The sequence below is a fragment of the Podarcis muralis genome, chromosome 5 (genome assembly GCF_964188315.1).
Source record: "Podarcis muralis chromosome 5, rPodMur119.hap1.1, whole genome shotgun sequence".
In the NCBI taxonomy this organism is placed as follows: Eukaryota; Metazoa; Chordata; class Lepidosauria; order Squamata; family Lacertidae; genus Podarcis; species Podarcis muralis.
The window spans coordinates 100,754,864-100,772,252 of record NC_135659.1 but is presented as its reverse complement, the minus strand read 5'-3'; the positions used below and the strand labels follow the sequence as shown (position 1 = coordinate 100,772,252).

At 46.4% G+C, this 17,389-nt stretch overlaps 1 protein-coding gene across 1 annotated transcript in view; it reads right to left on the bottom strand.

Moving 5' to 3' along the window:
• The window catches only part of LOC114599962 (uncharacterized), a 46,321-nt gene that overhangs the window by 19,161 nt on the left and 9,771 nt on the right, over nucleotides 1-17,389 (bottom strand). The window contains exons 7-16 of the mRNA XM_077929530.1: nucleotides 15,941-16,051; nucleotides 15,149-15,295; nucleotides 14,645-14,797; nucleotides 12,969-13,118; nucleotides 12,080-12,142; nucleotides 10,994-11,059; nucleotides 9,565-9,702; nucleotides 7,332-7,363; nucleotides 5,431-5,623; nucleotides 1,508-1,582 (exon numbers count right to left, since the gene is read on the bottom strand). Of these exons, the coding sequence (XP_077785656.1) occupies nucleotides 1,508-1,582; nucleotides 5,431-5,623; nucleotides 7,332-7,363; nucleotides 9,565-9,702; nucleotides 10,994-11,059; nucleotides 12,080-12,142; nucleotides 12,969-13,118; nucleotides 14,645-14,797; nucleotides 15,149-15,295; nucleotides 15,941-16,051 (1,128 nt within the window). The remainder of the gene's footprint in view (nucleotides 1-1,507; nucleotides 1,583-5,430; nucleotides 5,624-7,331; nucleotides 7,364-9,564; nucleotides 9,703-10,993; nucleotides 11,060-12,079; nucleotides 12,143-12,968; nucleotides 13,119-14,644; nucleotides 14,798-15,148; nucleotides 15,296-15,940; nucleotides 16,052-17,389) is intronic.

Sequence of the window (17,389 nt, the reverse complement as noted above, 5' to 3'; positions counted from 1 at the left end):
TTCAAATTAAAGGCCAGGCAGAATAGGTTATGGACCACCGGTGTGAAGTTCACGGCATGTAATGCCTTAAAAGAAAATATTATGAAAATGATAAATAGGTGGTACATGACCCCAGTCAAGTTTGCAAAAATATATCATTTGCCTGACAATAAATGTTGGAAATGTAAAGAAACTGAAGGAACGTTCTTTCACCTCTGGTGGACCTGCTCTAGGGTCAAGGCTTTCTGGGAAATGATATATAATGAGTTGAAAAAGGTATTTAAGTATACCTTCCCTAAGAAACCAGAGGCCTTCCTTTTGGGCATTGTTGGCCAGAGGGTGTTAAAGGAGAACCGAACATTCTTTATGTATGCAACAACAGCAGCAAGGATACTCATCGCTAAGCATTGGAAAACTCAAGATTTGCCCACGCTGGAAGAATGGCAGACGCAACTGATAGACTATATGGAAATGGCAGAAATGACTGGCAGAATCCGTGACCTGGGAGAAGAAGCAGCGGAAGAGGATTGGAAGAAATTTAAGGACTATTTACAAAAACATTGTAAACTGTATGAGTGTTAAGAAGGATGCAGGAATGAGAACAACAGGGCATCAGCAAACTAGCTGAAGGGAATATGAGAATAAGTGAAATTTGAGAAGAAGATAAATTTCGGACTAATATCATGTCTAAATTAAGTATTTAAGCTTATGGTAAAAATATTTAAAGTTAGAGACATAATATTGGAAAATCACAAAATAAGATTTGAAACAAGGTGATAATTTGCTGTTTATAACTCTAGAAACTGGGAACGCAGGAACGAGAGATGCGAGGAAGTCCAAAAGCAAAGAAAATATGGTTATGAACTACTTGATTTTGTTGTTGTATGTTTTTTGTATTATGTGTTATTCTTTTTATTCTTTTGTGTTTTTCTTTGTTTATTGTATTAGGGTGATGGTTTTATAGGTGTTTGGTGACTATAAATGTCTAAAACTTTTAATAAATATTTTATAAAAAATAATAATAATAAAGGCCAGGCGGAATAGCTCTGTCTTATGGGCCCAACGGAAAGAGGTTAAATTCTGAAGGACCCTGGTCTCCTGGGACAGAGCAGTCCACCAGGCCGGAGCCATCACTGAGAAGGCCCTGGCCCTGGCCCTGGTGGAGGATAATCTGACTTCCTTAGGGCCCGGGACCTCTATGGTTGTTCATGGACCTTAAGGTCCTCTGCGGGGCAGACCAGGAGAGGCGGTCCCATAGATACGATCTCCACAGCTGGAGGCAGTGCTGCTTCTGAATATCAGCTGCTGGAAACTGCAGGATGGGGAGCGTTTCTCTTATGCTCCGATTCTACTTATGGGCCTCCCATAATGGGACCTGGCTGGCCACTGTGAGAAAAGGAAGCTGCACTGAGTTTCACCTGAACGTGGACTGATGCCCACCTGTGGGGTCTTTGGTCCACAGCTTGAGAAACGCTGATGTCCCAAAAGCTTGTTAGACTCCTGCTGAACTTTGCAAATAGTTTCTCACCGTTTGTTGAGAGCACTGGAGTCTGGAAGGTCTCCTCATCCATGTGAATTTCTCCTGACTCGTGATGATTCGCACCTACAAGGAGGAAATAAAAATAATTGATTAGGTGCTCAGCAGAGCCTGTGGACTTTTCACCATCAGCAACTCAGCATGGGATTTGCCCTCCTTACAGCTGCCATGCACAACAACAACAACAACAACAACAACAACAACAACTTAATTTATACCCCACCCATGTGGCTGGGTTTCCCCAGCCACTCTGGGCAGCTCCCAACAGAATATTAAAAACACAATAGAACATCCAACATTAAAAAATTCCCTAAACCCTGGGCTGAGATTGTCATTGAGCCACACTCCACAACCCCAAAATCTCCTTCCTGCTCAGTCCACACCAGTTCAGACTCTGTGGTGAGTGTACATGTGAACAGTCGTCACTTCTATGCCTCAATGCACATCGCTTTACACTTGCTTAAACTCAACAGCGTTTGTTGGAAGATTCAGGATGGATAAATCAAAGTACTTCTCCATGCAGAGCATCGTTGATCCCATAGGAGGATCAAACTGAGAAACAAAGGCACAGAACTTATAAATCTGTTTTTCTTTAAATCCCCAAACTCCTTTTCTCTCTTCCCAGCAGCTTCTGCTGTTCTTAACAATGTTCTTTATTGATTATAGCTCGGCTTTTAATACCATCCTCCCGGACATTCTTATCAAAAAGCTGATGGAACTAGACCTTTCTTCTACCATCTGTGACTGGATTAAAGACTTTCTGAGGGATCGGACACAAACAGTGAGGATTGGGCCTGTTACATCTACCTCCCTGAAGCTCAGCACAGGGATGTGTGCTGAGTCCCTACCTGTACTCGCTGTATACATATGCTGCATTTCATCTGATCCATCTACTGCAATTATTAAGTTTGCAGATGATACTACCATAATGGGTCTAATTACAGGTGGAGATGAATCAGCGTACAGGGAGGAGGTTCAAAAAGTATCTACATGGTGCTTAGAGAATAACTTGCACCTAAATATTAGCAAGACAAATGAGATGGTGTTGGACTTTCAGAGGAAGAGAGGGGAACTAGTCCCATTATATGGGTGGGGGGGTTGTGTGGGGAGAGTCTCTTCCTTTAAATTCCTGGGAGTTTACCTTAGTGAAGACCTCACTTGGAAAAACAATATAACTCAGGTGGTAGAGACTCCATTTTCTCAGGGTCTTGCGAAAGAACAATGTTAAACAACAATTGATGAACTCCTCTCATGTTGTATCACAGTGTGGTACATTGGCTTGACAGCCACAGACAGAAAGTCTTTACAGAGGGTGGTGAACACAGCACATGATATCATGGGCTGTCCCCTGAGTCCGCTAGATGACATCGCAAGGGATCGTTGTCTTAGGAGAGTGAGGAAACTTCTCAGGGACGACTCACACCCTGGCCAGCACCTCTTTAATCTTCTACCCTCGGGCAGGAGATATAGAAGTAGAATCAGTCATAGGTAAAGGTAAAGGGACCCCTGACCATTAGGTCCAGTCGCGGATGACTCTGGGGTTGCGGCGCTCATCTCGCTTTCTTGGCCGAGGGAGCCGACGTACAGCTTCCGGGTCATGTGGCCAGCATGACTAAGCCGCTTCTGGCGAACCAGAGCAGTGCACGGAAACGCCGTTTACCTCCCGCCGGAGCGGTACCTATTTATCTACTTGCACTTTGACATGCTTTCGAACTGCCAGATGGGCAGGAGCAGGGACCGAGCAACGGGAGCTTACCCCGTTGCGGGGATTCAAACCGCTGACCTTCTAATCGGTAAGTCCTAGGCTCTGTGGTTTAACCCACAGCGCCACCCGCGTCCCATAATCAGTCATACCAACAAGCTAAAACAAGATAACCGTTTCTATCCGTGGGCTGTTAGGCTGCTGGACGGAAAGTAATATAGTGCAACTGACTTTCGGGGTTGGTGTGTTTTGCGACAAGCACACAGAGTGCAATGAGATTAAGTGTTTGTGTGTGGAGGGAGGGAGACTTGGTTAATTTCATTGTACACAGGTTGCACATTGACAATAAAGGTATTATTATTATTATTATTATTATTATTATTATTATTATTATTAAAGTCGTGGTTTGGGAAAGGCTCCCAGGGCTGGATGGTTGGGCAAGGCAGCTGGAAAAAGCCATTGCCTGATGAGCAGCACAAAGTCTCTCCCCCCTGACAGTTCTTCCTCTGGAAACAGCTCCCTTGTGAAGACTCCTAGGGCTGGAAGGTGGGGCTTCTGAATCCTAGTTTCTGGAAGCCACAGGAGAGGAGAGAGCCACTCTTGGGCTCAGATCCTGTTGGGAATTTGACTACGTGCAATTCTGTGCAGCTTCACACAGAGTCGATTAAGAGTTAAGGAGAATTTCTGCCTGGAGATATAGAAGCCTGGAGACAGCTCTAGGTCTCACACAGGCATAATGATTTATGTCCTACTGACTGGAATGTGTTCGTGAACTACGCGTATGCCCTGCTAAGGTCCTGCAACAGGTCAAAGTTGCAAAACACCAACAGATCCTGCTTGTGGGCTTCTGCACTGGATCTGGTTGGCCATTGTGAGAACAGGATTCTGGACCAGATGGGCCACTGGCCTCATCCAGCAGGATCTTCTTATGTTCTTATTTTTAATGCCCATTTCCTGGGCAGTCACTGCCCCTTCAGACCCCATTACTCCCCATGTAAAGTTAGAATTTCCGCCCCCAATAGGCATCATTTTACACTTGCCTATGCTGAACTGCATTTTTGTTTTAGCCAGGCCGAACATTTCTTTCTCAGCAGCAAATTTGGCTACTTCACTGCTCATTGCTAAGTCTGAACCATTTATGAACAAGTTTAAAATGAAAAATCTCAAAGTGGCTGCTCGAGGGACTGTCCGGAGAACTCCCCATTCATTCCCACTCGCTGCTTCTTGCCATGTGGCCGAGTTCTGATCCATCGGGGGACCTCTCTCCTCTTACTAAAGGTAAAGGTAAATGGACCCCTGACCATTAGGTCCAGTCACGGACGACTCTGGGATTGCGGTGCTGATCTCCCTTTATTGGCCGAGGGAGCCGGCGTACAGTTTCCGGGTCATGTGACCAGCATGACTAAGCCGCTTCTGGCGAAACCAGAGCAGCGCACGGAAACACCGTTTAACTTCCCGCCGGAGCGGTACCTATTTATCTACTTGCACTTTGACGTGCTTTCGAACTGCTAGGTGGGCAGGAGCAGGGACCGAGCAACGGGAGCTCACCCCGTCACGGGCTTTCGAACCGCCGACCTTCTGATCGGCAAGCCCTAGGCTCTGTGGTTTAACCCCCAGCGCCACCCACGTCCCTTCTCCTCTTACTACATGACTGCTAAATTTATCCCAGAGTCTCTCTCTTATCAAGCCATCCCATGGAGCTGCTGAGATGGAGAGCAACTAACAATGACCATCACCTCAAAGGCTGCAGGCCATCGCTGCCTCCAGAGGGAGGGAGTCCCACAGTTTAACTATTTGTTTCATGAAGAAGGGTTTCCTTTCATGCGTCCTGAACCTTCCAACATTCAGCTTCAGGATGTCTGCAACTTCTGGTGTCAGGAGAGAGAGAGAAAACCTTTCTCCTTTGCCGCTGCTTGTCATACCAAACCCAGAAGCCCCTCAGTGCTTCTCCTGACTGCATTTTCCTTGGCAAATCAGTGCTGGGGTTTCCAGCAATTGCTTTTCAGAAACACTGCCAGTATCTTATTGGGGGGAACAGAAGGAGATTGTGCAAATATCCTCTTTTGCCCTCTTTCTTTGAACAACGAGGATTCCCTAAGCAAGAATGATTCCATTTCTGCCCGCCTGGAATGGTAATGTGGGGAAGGTGAATTTCTACAAGCACCAACCTTGTGTCCCCCCCCCCCCCCCGAACAGCAGAATCAGCACTCACCCTGTGCCCTGTGCTTCATCATTTTGGCAGAACTGGGCTCCACTCGGAGGGCAAAGAGCCCCAGGAGGAGGAAAACGGCAAGGTGGGCCCTCATGGCTGTGGCTGGAGCTGGCAGTGCCTCTGCCAGGGTGGGCGAGGCTGGAATATAAACCCCCCAGGCTGGACCTGGCCGTTCTGCTTGTGACACACACAGCTACCTGCCCACCTCTTGGTCAGCTGGTGACAATTCCCAGAATCCTGTGTGCGGGTCACTCTGCCAGGGTGTGTCAACAGCCTTATCTAGTGGCCCAACAAATCTGCTTGGGGCGGGTCAGCGTGACTCTTGCAGGAAGGAAAATGTTGTGAGCTTTGCAAAAAATGCCTGCTTGGGTCTTTCGCCACGCCACTCTTAGCAGCCACCCAGTCAGCCTGGCTGACTCTGGTCTGCAGGGCCCCATGAAGGTGGCCTCACCCCTTTAGAAGCATCTTTTCAGCCACCACCTGGAGGTGGCTCAGTCTCATGTGGGCCGACAGCAGCACATGCCAAGCTGGACCTTCCTTGGGCCACACTTGGACATTTGCCTGATGCTATGCATCTTCTGCTTCTTGGGAGAAAAGCAACGTCAAACCTAGACAGCATCTTAAAAAGCAGAGACATCACCTTGCCGGCAAAGGTCCGTACAGTGGTACCTCAGGTTACGTACGCTTCACGTTACATATGCTTCAGGTTACAGACTCCGCTAACACAGAAACAGTGCTTCAGGTTAAGATCTTTGCTTCAGGATGAGAACAGAAATCATGCTCCTGCGGTGCGGTAGCAGCGGGAGGCCCCATTAGCTAAAGTGGTGCTTCAGGTTAAGAACAGTTTCAGGTTAAATACGGACCTCTGGAATGAATTAAGTACTTAACCTGAGGTACTACTGTATAGTTAAAGCTATGGTTTTCTCAGTAGCGATGTATGGAAGTGAGAGCTGGACCATAAAGAAGGCTGATCGCCGAAGAATTGATGCTTTTGAATTCTGGTGCTGGAGGAGACTCTTGAGAGTCCCATGGACAGCAAGAAAATCAAACCTCTCCATTCTGAAGGAAATCAGCCCACTGGAATGACAGATCCTGAAGCTGAGGCTCCAAGACTTTGGCCACCTCATGAGAAGAGAAGACTCCCTGGAAAAGACCCTGATGTTGGGAAAGATGGAGGGCACAAGGAGAAGGGGACAACAGAGGACGAGATGGTTGGACAGTGTTCTCGAAGCTACCAGCATGAGTTTGACCAAACTGCAGGAGGCAGTGGAAGACAGGAATGCCTGGCGTGCTCTGGTCTAGGGGGTCTCGAAGAGTTGGACATGACTAAATGGCTAAACAACAACAAACATGCATTTTCCAAGCCCTCTCCAGGATCCTGGAGCAGTTGGACCCAAAGACATTGCACAACCGGAGTTTCTGCTCATCTGTTCCCCCTCGCAGAAGTTACTTTATACAATAAGGAACATTTCCATGATAAGATTCTGGCCTCATTTATTCCGAAGGGAAGAATAGCTCAGAATCGCACTCAAGCCAGCCTCACAGTCAGACTGCTGCATGAATCAAGACAGTCAAGTTTCACGCAGGCAAAATGAGGGCTGGGTTACCTGCGGCACCAATCCAGTTTTGTCTTATATATACTGGGCTATTTTCTAAATAGCTGGTGTAGCAGCAGCGCTTAATCCTAGCTCTGACCCCAGCTAATTCTACATTTCAAGGTTTTGCTGTTCTTTATTGCGTTAAAAGAACAACAACCACACACAATATTAAATATTGAACTTTATTTGTTTCCTTCAGTTTCAGCATAACAGTGTCAACAGTTAAAATAAGGGTGTTAAGTTCCAGGTGAAATATTTACTTCATTTTAAGCAGTCTATGGGTTCTACTGGCTATTTATGAACTCTGTAGATAGAGGCCTTCTTGGACATCACACCTGCAAAAGATAATGCACACAAGTGACAGGTGAATAGGAAATTTTTAGTGAATCATTGCCTCAGACACATTAAGGCCGGGATTTCTGGGTTAATGCCTCCTTAGTTCCATAATCTCATCCCCAATTTTTGCAGAACTGGAAGGGGCACAAAGGGTCATCTAGTCCAACCCCTTACAACACCTGTGAAGCAGCTTGTGAGCCAAGAGCTTGGCTCTCTTTACATTATGGCATTTCATTATTATTATTTTTTAAATGGGTAAAACATTCTTTTCAACGCTGCTTCACTTTACTGCAAACTTTTTCTTAACACGGCGTTCATAACTGTGTAAGTAGAAAACGGCTTGAAAATTATGACCACCTATTTTTACACATATTTAGAAATGGCTCTCCAAGACTGCAGCATCTTCTGATTCATCAAATGCTTTTTTTTGGAGTCGAAACAAAATAAAAAAATTCCTTCCAGTAGCACCTTAGAGACCAACTAAGTTTGTTATTGCTATGAGATTTCGTGTGCATGCACACTTCTTCAGAGACACTTCGCATGCACACTTCTTCAGATAGTGCATGCTCACGAAAGCTCATACCAATAACAAACTTAGTTGGTCTCTAAGGTGCTACTGGAAGGAATTTTTTATTTTTTATTTTGTTTCGCTTACGGCAGACCAACACAGATACCTACCTGTAACTTTTTTTGGAGTGTGTGAGTAATCAGAAAAGGACAGTATTGTCAGCAGGCTGAGCAGATTGTGCTAAACATTGTCTTGCCACAATTCACCATGGGAAGAACCCAGACTGCTGACCTCAGGTTCAAGACTGATGCAGGAGCCCACAGGTGAGGCTGGTGCTTCAGGACCATGGATAGCTCCAAGCGAGCCACTTGCTCCCAAAAATGATGAGCGCAGATTGAGGTTTTGGAAACCTCTATCTCCTGACCCCCTATTCTAGACTCCACCCCCTTGCAGAGACTTCTCTAGATTCATACAGGGCCAATACTGCAGGAAAGGCAGCTCACTGGGTTTAAGAGGCTTGGAAGTTTCCTAGACCTTCTCACATATTAAAAAAAGGTTATGGACAAGCTGGATGGGGTACAGAGGAGGGCAGCCAAGACAATCAAGGGTCTGGAAACCAAGTTGAGGGAGTTCGGAATGTTTAGCCAGAAGAAGAGGAGACTGAGAAGCGATAGGATAGCTATCTTCAAATATCTGAAGTCACCTGGATGAGGAAGCAAGCTTGTTTTCTGATGCTCCAGAGGGGAGGACCCATGGATTTGAATGACAAGAATGGAGATTCTGACTCAAAATTAGGAAGAACCTTAAATAGCCTCCCCCCCCCCCCGTTTGATTTGATTTATTGTGTTTCCTTGCCGCTTTTCATTGAAATGAATCTTAAAGCAGCTTACAAACATTAAATAACAATAATGTAATAAAACATAATGGAAAAAAACACCCATGATTTAACTGGGTCACTCGTTTCATGATCATGGAGGACCAGAGGACTCCAGCAGGTGCAGCATTTGGGTGAGCTGTCTTAACAACGGGCATTATGAGTATTTTATGTGTAGTGAACTGAATAGAAAGATTATGAATCATGGGGGGCATGGAGAGAGTGCATGTGAACTTAACAATGCTCAGCTTATTTTTTTAGTTGCCGTTTTGTAAATGCTCTTTTATAAATTATAGAGTGGCTGGGAAAGCTCAGCCAGATGGGCGGGGTATAAATAAATTATTATTATTATTATTATTATTATTATTATTATTATTATTATTATTATTATTATTGCCATATCAATTGCTAATTGTGTAACACGCCTTTTGCTGTAATAGTGATGTTTGGCTTATGTTTTTAGTTGCTGCTGTGTTAATAGCGTTTTATAGATTGCATTTGTTTCATGCATGATGTTAAATAGCCATTTGTTGGGGATCCTGTTGCTGTGATGCCAGCAATGCAGGGGGTTGGACTAGATGACCCCCGGGGACCCCTTCCATTTCTGCAGTTCTATGATTCTGTGAATTCTGGCCTCCATAATCTCTTTGGTGCTTTGAAACTCATCACGGTTAAGAGCATTTTGTCTAGAGCAGCTGGAATTGTGGGTGCTGAGCAAAGGCCCCTGTTGCAAAAGGATAAAGCTGAGTGACTTCCTCTTGCCAGGCAGGGTGTGTGTGGGGTGGGGTGGGGTGGGGTGGGGGTCTGACTGCCCTTACCTGGCTCCACACACTTCCAGGAACAGCCACTCAGGCAGCACTTCATGGTCCCACTGCAGCTGCTGTCGCTCTTGCATTCATGGGTGAGCATTGTCTTCCCACACTTGTATGCCGACTCCCTGCAATGGCCGGGTTTTGCTGTGCAAACAGAAAGACACCCGAGAATGGAAAGGTTTGAGTCCCCTGGCCAAAAGCTCTGGGCTCCGGCTGACTCCACATTGCCTCAGATGCTGGGATGGGAGCCTCTGGCGTGGGATAAGCAGAAATTACCCCCCCATGTTCTCCCCCAGAAGCAGGTGGCGCTGTGGGTTAAACCACAAAGCCTAGGGCTTGCCGATCAGAAGGTCACGGTTTGAATCCCCGCGACGGGGTGAGCTCCCGTTGCTCAGTCCCTGCTCCTGCCCACCTAGCAGTTCAAAAGCACGTCAAAGTGCGAGTAGATCAATAGGTACCGCCCCGGCGGGAAGGTAAACAGCATTTCTGTGCACTGCTCTGGTTTGCCAGAAGCGGCTTAGTCTTGCTGGCCACATGACCCGGAAGCTGTCCACCGGCTCCCTCAGCCAATAAAGCGAGATGAGCGCCGCAACCCCAGAGTCAGCCACGACTGGACCTAATGGTCAGGGGTCCCTTTACCTTTACCTTTTATGTTCTCCCCCAGTGCCTTCCTCAGCACATCTGATTGGGCTGGCACTGCTGGGAGTTGTATATACTTATGTTCAGGTCACTTATGAACCGCTACGTATTTCAAGGAAAATCTCCTAAGCAGTTTACAACATCCTAAAAAATATTATAGATAGAAGTCCAATACAACAAGTACACTTTTTTCTTTTTTCTTTTTTTAAAACCCACATTTTAGAGCAGCATAGATAACAGGCAAGAGATCGTTAATCATCAACATGAACTGAAACAACGAGCATGCGGGGACTAGAATGAGTATTAGGAGATCAAAAATTGAGAAATACAGGGAAGAAAAACAATCCCATCTGCCAGCTAAGTGCCTTTATAGGTGGAAGAAGCATTCTCACTTCTGATGTTTTAAGGATCTCAAAAATCTTCATTTTTGAAGAGCAGGGCCCTTCTCAAAACCCGGTTTTCCAAAAACTGGACCTACAAATCATTTGTTGCCAGGATTATCTGGTGTAGGTAGACCTTGTTGGTCTATTGTTTAATGGTTTTCTGCAAGTGGATGGTTTTATATTTCACTGATCTTTATATGAGGAATGCATGAAGTTTCACTATTCACTTTTGGGGGGGCAGCAGGTGAAGGTCCTTCAGCAAGGTTGTGACTTTCTAAACACCCCCCCCCCAGGAGACGTGAGATACCTGAGCAACCAGCTCTGGCCCCTCATTGGTCACAAAGGGTTGCGGTCCATCATGTCTAGCAGGTGCCACATTGGCGAAGGCTCTCCTCTCCTCTCGTCCTCCTTACCTGCTGATATCGGTGACTCTGTTGGCTTCTCTGTTTTCCTCAGAAGAGGCGTAAGAGTTGGAGCCCCTGGGGAAAAGCACCGTGAAAGAAACAAGAAGCTGTAGGTGGACACCTTAACACTTGATATTTCATTGGTTCTTGGAATTTGGGCAATTTTCTGGGTGTGCAAGACTGCCCCTCTCTAGCAAGAAATACCAACAACAGAAGGTTGCCAGATGAAGACGTTGGATTTTTTGGAGCAGGCTGACCTGGCTGGAAGAATCCGCGACCAGAAAGAAGAGGAGACACAAGAGGGTTGGAAGAAACTTAAAGAATATTTAGCTAAATATTGTAATATAAGATAAATAGAAAATTCTTGGAAGTAACAAATAGGCTAGGGGTAGAATAAGAATATAAGGCAGAAAATATTAATGATTAGAATAATAATAAAGGGGAAGAGGTTAGTCAATGAAAGCAGTTAATATTATTAGAAATATGAAATTGGAGAACTGTTATACAGGTGATATAATGAAATTCAGAAAGAGGGGATTTGAGGAAGTCAGTTACCAATGTTAAGAGATTTAGGTATTTGAAATAATAATTTTCTTTTGTGTTTATTGTCTTTGTTGTGTGTTTTATCATGTTTTTGGTCATGTGTGAAAAATCTGGAAAATCAATAAAAAAAAATTGAAGAAGAAAAAAGACTGCCTCTCTTTAAAGAGTCTCCAATGGCAGAGTTTCTGACAGAAGAGGGAAGGGTTTCAGTGGGAAGGGATAAAAGCTGTCATGGTGTAATGGTCAGAGAGTCAAACTAGGACCTGGGAGAGACCCGGGTTCAAATCCGCCCCCCAGCCATGAAGCTCCCTGGGTGACCGTCTCTCAGCCTTGCCTACCTCCCAAGGTTGCTGTGGGGTTTCCTTGAGGAAGCAGGGAAGGATGGACGTTACCTTGAGGTCCTTGGAGGAAAAGGTGGGATATCAAGGTGAGAATAAAATGGGACCCTTGATATCCTGGGGGCATAGGGGTCCATTAATAAGTCCACCTGGGGGGGGGGGAGAAAAGGAGCAGGCCCCTCCCCTCTTCCTTCTGTTCCTTCTCTCTACCAACCTGTGGCTCCAAGTTCCGTCTGGGCTTCAGCGCTGAATGTCGGCGGTGCCATAGCTGGACTATCTAAGAAAAGAGCATTATCAATGGCTTGGCATTAATGGGCCACAGGAAAGCGAACAAATGGCAGCTTAATCCAGACCAGACAGAGGTGCCCATCATCATCATCATCATTTATTATTTATACCCCACCCATCTGGCTGAGTTTCCCCAGCCACTCTGGGCGGCTTCCAATCGAGTGTTAAAAACAATACAGCATTAAACATCCATCATAACATGGATCCAGCTTGTTTTGGATGGGGCATGACTCCCATTCAGCGGTCTAGATTACAGTCTAGGGGTGTTCCTGGACTTAACCTCATTCATTCATTCATTCATTCATTCCCTATACCACCCTTCACCAGCAGTTCACAGGGTGGTTCATAATATATATAAAAAACAAAAACAAGAACCCCTCGACATACCATTTAAAAGGCCATAGACTGATTAATCAGCCAATGTTCTTGTTATAGAGAAACCCCTGGAGTTTAATAATAATAATAATAATAATAATAATAATAATAATAATAATAATAATAATTTTTATTTATACCTTGCCCTCCCTGGCCAAAGCCAGGCTCAGGGCAGCTAACACCAGTAAAATTACAATGGAAACATAATGGGGGGGACCCCAATTTAAAATACAGGTTAAAATGCAATTTAAAAAGCAGCCTCATTTTAAAAGTAGCCCATAAATCAAAACCGTAAGGGGAATAATTAGTGGAGGTGCCACCCCCAAATGGGCAAAGGAACCTCCAGTCTTCAGCCCTGACTCCAGGATGTGCCCAGTTCATGTGCCACCCTCCCCCCCCCCGAGTATCCTCTGCCCTCCCCAGCCAATCCTCAGCCTCACCTGTGACAGCCAGGCAGACCCACCCGCAACTCAGCCAGCAGCACTTCTCGTTGGGCCCGGAGCAGTCGTTGTCTCTGACGCAGAAGGTCAAGGTGGAGCAGTCCGGCTCCTGGCTCTTTGCAGCTTGGAGGGGGCAGGTCCCAGGGCGCACTAAGGGGGGGGGAATCAGAGGGGAAGAGGGAGAAACTGGCTGCAGTGGGCAGCCCCAGGACTCTCTTTTCTTGGCATGAACAGCGGATTTACTTCCAAAACGTGGCCAAAATTTGAATCTATACATATAAATTAGCATATGCAAGTTTTGTGCAAATTTGGGCCATAGCTGTCAAGTGTCCCTTATTTGGCGGGACAGTCCCTTATCCCAGCGCCATGTCCCGCTGCTGTCCCGTATTGATGAGGCTTCATTTGGCTGCTGGCTGGGCTTTCTGCCTTTGGCTCAGAGGGGCTCAGAAGCTGAACATACCTGTGCCCGGAAAATCCCTTATTTTGGCTGCTGATCCCTCATTTTCGAGGCTGCTGGTCCCTTATTTTCAAATCTGTAAGTTGACAGCTATGATTTGGGCCATAGGACTGCAAACCAAATCTCTTTAGGGCCTATAGCAATGCCCCCAACTGTCCGGGCTCCCACCCAAAACACAATGGCGGAGACTCTTACTTGTAGGTGAGAGTAGTAGAATTGCAAAGTTGGACAGGAACCTGGGGGTCATCTAGTCCAACCCCCCCCCCCCAATGCTGGAATCACAGTTAAAGATTCCCTGACAAGTGGCCATCCAACCTATGTTTGGAAACTTCCACGGAAGGAGATTCCACGATCCTCCAAGGGAGTCAGTTCCGTTGTCAAACAGATTTTACCTTTAGGTAAAGTTCCTCCTAATGTTTAGGCAGAATCTCGTTTCTTGCAATTTGGAGCCATTGGTTCAGCTCCTAGCTTCAGGAGGGGGAGAAAACAAGCTTGTTCTATCTGCCATGTGACAGCCCTTTAGATATTTGAAGATAGGACTGCCAATCGTCCATCAGAAATAGTGTCATGGCAGAATTTCTGAACATTCCCTCTTAAAAAATAGCTCAAAAAGGTGGTGGGGTTTTTGTTTTGTTTTTTGAGATTTTGCAAAACAGCTCCACCACTTTGTCCAAAAAAGCTCCAGATGTTCACTTATTGAAATATGGCAACGCTATCTGAAGATTGCTCTCATATCTCCCCCCCCCCTCTCTCTCCAGGCCCTTTGTCATCTTGACCCCATCCTCTGCGCATGCAAGGCAAATATCTTTTTTAAAGCAGAGTAATAGACTCAGCGGATGTAACCTTTGGTGAAAATGTAATCATACTTGGTGACACAGTAATCGTATAGCCATCTGAATGCAGTACTTCATGGAAACGACCATAAAGAGTCAGGAGAGGAAGAAAATATAGACTAGAGCAGATCCCAGGGTTAAATGTGGCAGAGTTTGTTTAAGCTTTGAGCAGGACGCAGCCCTGTGGATCACCCAGTCTCTTTCCGCTCAGCTCCCCATTAACTTCCGTCTCCAAACTTGCTGGCCTCCCAGTGTGTGTTTCTGTGCAGACTCAGCTGTGGCCACCAAGAGCCCTCCTAGCCAGGCCCAGGAACTGGAAGGGAGGGGAAGAGACAGGATGGGTTTGCGTGGCCCCCAGAGCCTGGGGAGAAGCAGGGCAGCCTTACCTTCTTCCGCCTCCTTGCAGACATTGGTGCAGCTGATGGAGCAGCATTTCTGGGTGCCCTCGCAGTCAAAGTCGTGGCTGCAGTTCCTCAGGGATGGTTCTGGGCAAGGCCCCATGGAGCCCCTGAGCTGCAAAGGACACGCTCCGGGCTTCACTGCAACACACAAAGCCCATGGACCTCTGAGGCACAAAGGCAACGGTGGTGAGGATCCCACCAGAGCAGGCTGGAGAGGGGTCAGGGGACGAATGAAGCAGGAAAGCTTTCCAGTGTCCATCTGGCTGGGCAGTGCAATTCCCAGAGAGAAGGAGCTTGGGAGATGGTGACCAGGAGATAACCTAGGAAGCTACCATTGGCTCATCTCACTCAGTAATGTATTTTTAATCTTTGTTGGAAGCTGCCCAGAGTGGCTGGGGAAACCCAGCCAGATGAGCGGGGTACAAATAGTAAATTATTATTATATTATTATTATACCTGACCCTTAACCCCCTCCATGAGGCAACTTACCCAGGAGAGGCACCAAACAGACGCGGGCACAGCCATTCCAGCAACACTTCCTTGCTCCGGGGCACTCGCTGTCAGCCCTACACCCCTGCCAGCACCAACGTGGGGTATTTGGGGGCACGACAGGACAGGCTCCAGGCCGCTCTGCCTCTGACAGGAGAGGGAAGCAGAGGGGGAGAGTTTAGGAATTACATTTGTTTCCACGATTAAAACTTGTTCATTGGTTACCCCATAAATGCCCACTTTGCCTTTCTCTGTGTTCGACCGCTTTGAACACCAGAACCGGCACTGTTAGTGGTGCTGCACAAAACCCCTTCTGCATTTCTAAGACGTTGATGTTCCAGCACCTGCACTTTGGAACTGCCTGCCTCTTGATATCAAGCGGCCACCTTTACTTGTGCAGGCTGAAAGCATTCTTGTTTAATAAGCAAGCAAATTCTTATTAGGGATTTTAGGACAAGATTTGCCAAAAGATAAGAAGAATCTATTCATGTGTACAACAAAAGCAGCCAGAATTTTATTAGCTGAAAGATGGAAAAGTGATGAAATGCCAATGAAAGAACAATGGCAAGGAAAGCTGGTGGAATACGCTGAAATGGCAAAATTGACTGAAGGACTTAAAGACAAGGACAGTGATGACTTCAGTAAAGACTGGGAAGCTTTTATGATGTATATACAGAAACAATGTACTGAAATGGACTCACTTGCAGGATTCGACTAAGGCACTTACAATTAACAAATAGGTGCCTTTGTAGCCCCAGTACACCCAGCGGAACTCCCTCCAGAGTCACTCACCTGCAGATGGGGGGGTCAGGATGGGGCCCTTGCCCGACTGGCCAGGTGCGTAAACGGCAGCTGAGGTGGGTCCCACGAGTCTCGGCGCCACTGTGTTTGTTTTGGTTGCAGCTGGGGAAAATGGTGACGAATCAAGAGCAGGACCAACTGGAACAGGGATGTCCAACCGTTCGATTGCAATCTACTGGTCGATTGCGGGGCCTTCCTGGTCGATTGTGTGATCCTTTAAGGGCCTTTGTGGCTTAGGGCCCTCATAGTTATGGGACCCCCTCTCCTGGTCTGCCCCGCAGAGGACCTTAAGGTCCATGAATAACCATAGAGAATAACCTCCTAAGGAAGTCAGACTATCCTCCACCAGGACCAGGGCCTTCTCAGTGATTGCTCCAACCTGGTGGAATGCTCTGTCCCACGAGACCAGGGTCCTGCAGGATTTAACCTCCTTCCGTCGGGCCTGTAAGACAGAGCTATTCCGCCTGGCCTTTAATTTAAATACAGCCTGATCTTTTATTTCCCTTCCCTCCCCCTCCCTTTTTATGAAGATCATCCACTCTGAGACCCCACAGCCAATTCTCCCCTGGTCTCCTCGCTGGCCTAAGTAGGACCAATTCAGCCAGCTAGCCCTGGGGATTATCTAATTGATTTTTGATTTTCATTGTTATTCATGTTTTTATACTGTATTTTATGCTGCTTATATAATTAAGCGTTTGAAAGTGTTTTAAATTTGTTGTTAGCTGCCCTGAGCCTGGTTTTTGAACCAGGAAGGGTGGGGTATAAATAAAATATTATTATTATTTATTATAATAAAAAAGAAGAGAAAAGAGAAAAGAAAACATTCTTGTTTAGACCAGCTGGCACAGACGCATTGGGTCTGCTGGTGCACATTTAATCTTTATTTAGTTTATTGCAGAACTTATTTTTTGAATGCTTTCAAGAGTGGCTTTCAATGACCATTTATTGTTTCATTCTCTTTGTGAACCGCTTTGAGGGTTGTTTCTGGGTTTGTTCAACCATGAAAAGGTGCATAGATTTGGAGATCCAACTGTCACAAAATACTCCACAACCCCCTCCTCCCCGCTCCAAGGGCTCAGAAAGAGGGAGGGACCTTGTTGCCATAGCTACATGCCTGGGTGAGGATTGGCTGAGCAGTGCAAGGAGCTGACCTAGGAGGAGGAGAAGGGGAAACTGGCAGAGATGCCCCTCTATGGGCTCCTCCACACTTCACTGGTGCCTCACTCAGAGAGCATGGCAGTCTGGAGAAAACTCGTTGTCCCCTGGAGAAAACCACTCTCTAGTGCTCAACGGGAGCAAGCAGGAATTTTCTCTGGATGGCCATGCTTTCTAGGCTAGGCAAGGCACAAGAGAATTGCGAATGAGCCCCTACAAGGGACCTAAAAGGTGTGGGGAACAGGAAAGGTGTGTGGCTCTGAGATTTTGAGGAGGGTTTTTTGG